Raw genomic sequence first — 5,000 nt, forward strand, 5'->3', positions numbered from 1 at the left:
GTTGATGTTCTACAAAGACAAACCCATCGACTGGCTGCTGGACCACATCATGTGGGTCAAAGTGTGCAACCCAGAGAAGGACGCGGTGAGCAGCCGACCTCCTCACGCATCACCTTTACCTGTGGAGCGACGCTGATGTTCTTCTGCAGGAGGTTGTGTTGTTGTTGAAGTGAAGGTTTTGAACAGATGATGAAAGTCTGTTTGTGTGTCTCCATCAGAAACACTGCGACAGGCAGAAAGCAAACCTGAGGATTCGGTTCAAACCGTCTCTCTTCCAGCACGTCGGCACTCACTCGTCTCTGGCTGGAAAGATACAGAAACTCAAGGTAATGAGTGAGTGTGTGTGTGTGTGTGTGTGTGTGTGTGCGTGCGTGTAGCCTTCAACAGGGTGATGACAGCAGCCAGCAGCAGATTCAAATGTAGATGCTTTAGTCACTTTTCATGTTTTATTTAAAGGCACATTTAGTTTAAAATGTTTTGATTTCTCTACTTAAATACATTCACTAATTTACATTTTCACTGGATTTACTATCACATTTAAATTTGGCAAATAATTTCATTCCCAAGAGCAAACATCTCTAAATTGTTGTTTAAAAAGGCCAAACATTACACTCTCTGAAGTATAAATTAAACCATACAGAGGTTAAACTATTATAATTATTATAATTCATTATTCTGTGACGTGCACAACCTTGGATTATGTTCAGTGGTAATGTTTTTAGAAATATTAACTTTCTTTATATTTATATGTGTCTCACAGCCGTAGTTCCCAACCAGGATTTATCTGCTCTGGGGTCAAATTTAGATCTGCACTTGTGTAACTAAAATCATAATAACACACACTTACTGGATCATTTATACAAATGTCTGTAAATAAATAATTTTAAAAAGATGTATTTTTATTTTGTCCTGAAGGCTTAGTCGGCCACATTGTGCTTGAACCTGGTAGTTCTGCACAATTATATCAAAGTTCTATAGTTACATAATATTATTAGTATTATACTTATTTAGACTCCAGTGTTGGATTGTTACGGACTTCTCTGATCCAAACATTTACAATAACTGCAGAGCGTTTATGTTAACGGTTTTATCCATTAAAGAAAGTTTATTTAATAAACAAAAAAGTCTCTCTCGTTCAATACGCTGATGCACATTATTCAAACTGAGGATTTTGTTCACGAATTTATAATTTACTTTAGGGTGATGATGTCAGCAAATAGTGGGGGTCGGGTCACGGTGGCAGCAGGCCCAGCAGGCTGACCCAGACTTCCCTCTCCTTGCAACATGTTCCAGCTCATTCTGGGGGATGGATAGCATCATGCAAATAAAGCCCGTGTGAAGGTTTGGAAGGGATTGATGTTTCTGGCAGAAAAACTCATTTCACAGTCGTGCACTACTTCGATCTCCAACCTTTTACTTTTCACTTCTGTACAAACGGGACACGATATTTCACATATCGGTACTGAACGTTGGCACTGGATGCAGATCTGAGCTGAGCAGAATCGTCCAATGTGAAGGTATTCTCTCTCGGATTCCTGGGCCGGTGAAATGAAACTGTACAATATATATTTGAGCTGTAGCTGAAGATCAAAGACTGGTTGCACTGGTCAGCTGTCATGAGTAAAGTTTAGTGTGTTTGAAACAGAGGTTCAGTAGAAGTTAAGTCTCTGGAGAGATTGAAAGCCTCTGCAGTCTCAAACACAAACTGCAGTATGTCACAGCGGTGGCAGCAGGAACGTCTCGGCCTCGCCTCATGATTACTGTGTTAAGAGCGATGGATATTAGCCGTGCCGACTGCTGCCGCAATCTGGTCCGATCGATTGGATATTGATCCGGCCGTCCCCGGACCAGCAGCCTCCTTGATGTGGAGATTGAACCACGGAGGCCAGGCCGGCGTGGAGCCGTGTACAGATGGAGGCTAAACAAAACTATTACCCTCCAGCCTGAAACGCTCACCGTGGTTTTAGTGAGAAAATCAACCCTGAGTTTTAAAAGTTAAATTGGAAGAATTAAAGTGGAAGTGGGGTTTATTCGTCTGTGGAGAGTTAAGACGAGATTTGTTCAAATGTGAGAAACGTCTCTGGAAAAGTCACGCAGAATAACAACGTCTCACTACTTCCACCGTTGTTTCTTACAGTGAGCAGTAATCACTCTCATTGTTGTCTCGTGAGGACGATCTCAATTGCTTGAGTGATTCCCAAAAACAGGATAAAGAAGTTAAATGTTAAGTCAAGGCTTAAAACAGTGACATTCACCTGGATAAATCACCGGAAAATGATTTTGAAGGTCAGTATTTGGTCACTCAGGGACAAAGTGGCTCCTAAAGTGCATCAAAATAACACTCTCAGTCATGCTTCTTCTGCTCGCTTGTATCTTTAGTGTCTGTGCACTGAACTGAAACTGGATTAGTCATCAGCAGCTAGCAAGGCTGGCAATGATACCAGTCTGTGTAAAAGGCTAGTCCAGGATGACTAACTGTTCATATTATTTTGTGGTCAGTGCACAATGCTGTCATCTTCATCTCTCCGAAAATACAGAGAGGCAACACAAACATACAGTAGAACATAACTCCCTGATATCTAAATCTACTTATCCACATTAAAAGCATATGCAACTGCATAAATTCACTAGTTTAATAACATTGAAACTCAACAAAACTACGATTTGTTCCAGGATAAGGACTTTGGGAAACAGACCCTCCATAAGGGTCACGCCAACCCGCTGGCGGAGGTGACGACCAGCCTGAAGACCTACCAGCACTTCACCCTGGAGAAAGCCTACCTGGGGGAGGACTTCTTCTGGGCCTTCACGCCTGTATTGGGGGATTTCATACGGATACGATTCTTCACACCTGTCCGCATCGAGAGGTGGGTACCAGGGAGCTATATGGTATAAGGTCTTAAGGTTATAAGGTTGTGAGGGGTGCCAGATAATACCAGGACATTACATTATTGGGGGTACCACAGATTTCTAGAGGTTAGATGATATGAGAGGTTCCAGAGGATACCAGGTTATGAGGGTGTACTACTGGGTAAATGGATTTAAGGGCAGCAAGGGGCCCAAGGGTTTACAATGCCTCAGCGGGTACTAGAGTTGTGAGGGGTACCAGATGATACTAGGACATTACAGGTTATTGGGGGTACCCCTAGGGGATTACACTGTCTCAGGGGTATCAGAAGGCACTAAAGGTTACCTTGGCGGTGCAAGAGTTGTGAGGGGTACAAGGACATTACAGGGTAATAAGGAGGTACTAGGTTGTTACATGGTATCGGGGGCAGCAAGGTGTACTAGAAGTTACACGATATGAGGGGCACTAGGGTGTAAGGCAACAAGGAGTTACGGGTTGTGAGGGGAACCAGGGGAACCAGGGCCATACAATGTACTGTGGTGGTATTAGGGGTTTACACAGTCTCAGGGGTATCAGAGGGTACCAAAGATTACCTAGGAGTTGCAAGTGAGGGTAGGATACCAGGGTATTACAGAGTACTAGTTAATCCTAGTGGGTTATACGGTCACAGGGGTGTCAGCCGGTACTAGAGGCAACCTAGGAGGTGCAAGAGGCATGAGGCATGAAGGTAGGATACCAGGGTATTACAGAGTACTAGGGGTACTAGTGGTTTACATTGTCTCAGAGGTATCAAAGGGTACTAGAGGTTACCTTGGAGGTACAAGAGGCATGAGGGTAAGATACCAGGTTACGACAGAGTACTAGGGGATGCTAGTGGGTTCTCCAGTCTCAGGGGTATCAGAGGGTACCAGAGGTTACATGGTGTGAATTGAGTCCAAAGACGTAAGAACAGTATAGGGTACTACAGGGCACTTGGGGGTCACATATACAATCACAGTAAGGTACTATATACAGTATATATAACATTTTAAACTCACCTTCCCTGTCTTTGTCCTTCTTCTTCTCTCAGGTATTTCTTTCGGAGCGGGAACATTGAACATCCGGGCGACAAACTCTTCAACACATCAGTGGAGGTTCTGCCATTCGACGTGAGTCTTTGAATCCAGTTACTGAACCAGTTCACTTCACTAAGAGACGTACTGGATGTTGGGTCTGTATCTCATATTATTGAGATCAGGCTCAGTGTGGTGGATCATGGCGTCTTCCTCCTCTGTGGTCGCCTGTGATGCGAAAGCTGATGAAGACTAAATGTCAAAGCAGGACGGAGGGAGATTTACTGAGATCAACCTTAGCGGAGAAGAGAGGGAGGAAGAAAAGGAGACGAAAAATATCAATTCATCTAAACATCCATCCATCCATCACCCATCCATAATCCATTATTCATCCATGAATGTGTATACTCTTGTAATACTGTTGGACAGACCTTTTCACATTTTCACCATACCTGCAAGCCACAATGAAACAAATTACAAAATATTTGAGTATGTAGTTTTGACAAAGCAGTCTTTAATACATAATGTTTGTACAGAACAAACAGCCTTTAATTGGACATTATTTACTGTTCTCTTTATGTATAATTAATAGTGACATGAATATGAGGATGTGTTTGTGTGTTTTTTCCAGAATATTCAGGCAGATAAAGAGGCCTTGACGGAGGGGAGAGAGAAAACACCAAAGTACCATCGGACAGAAGACGGATTCATCAGAATAGGTCAGTTAACGAGACACGTGGACACCGCGGGTTCAAATCCCACAGCAGCTGCTGAAGTGTCACTTTTCTTTGTACGTTTGTACTGTTTTGAAGCCTCGAGTTTGTCATCTTGGCCGTTACCATCTTGGTTTTTTGGAACCGGAAGTGACTCACAAGGGCGGAGTTATCAAACGCTGAAATTTTAGGCAACTAAAATGTAACAATGAACTTTCATGAAGTGAAAACAGAATTTGAAAGGGTTAAAGTTGTAAGATGAAAACACAGACAACTCCCAGACCGGACAACGTCTCTGGTCACCTGTCAATCACCGTGTAGCCCCGCCCTAAAGCATCCCCTGCTTTATGGTCTGTTTGACTCTAAATGAACCATAATGTACTAAAT

General features: G+C 43.0%; 1 protein-coding gene across 1 annotated transcript in view; it reads left to right on the forward strand.

Annotated features, from left to right (window-relative positions):
* mgat4b (alpha-1,3-mannosyl-glycoprotein 4-beta-N-acetylglucosaminyltransferase B) overlaps positions 1–5,000 on the forward strand; it is an 81,457-nt gene that overhangs the window by 65,574 nt on the left and 10,883 nt on the right. The window contains exons 9-13 of the mRNA XM_076105315.1: positions 1–85; positions 219–326; positions 2,674–2,867; positions 3,918–3,996; positions 4,532–4,619. The exon at positions 1–85 is cut by the window's left edge and continues 46 nt beyond it. Of these exons, the coding sequence (XP_075961430.1) occupies positions 1–85; positions 219–326; positions 2,674–2,867; positions 3,918–3,996; positions 4,532–4,619 (554 nt within the window). The remainder of the gene's footprint in view (positions 86–218; positions 327–2,673; positions 2,868–3,917; positions 3,997–4,531; positions 4,620–5,000) is intronic.

This window comes from Anarhichas minor, unplaced genomic scaffold (genome assembly GCF_050575085.1).
Source record: "Anarhichas minor isolate MPS153535 unplaced genomic scaffold, ASM5057508v1 ptg000031l, whole genome shotgun sequence".
Lineage (NCBI taxonomy): Eukaryota > Metazoa > Chordata > Actinopteri > Perciformes > Anarhichadidae > Anarhichas > Anarhichas minor.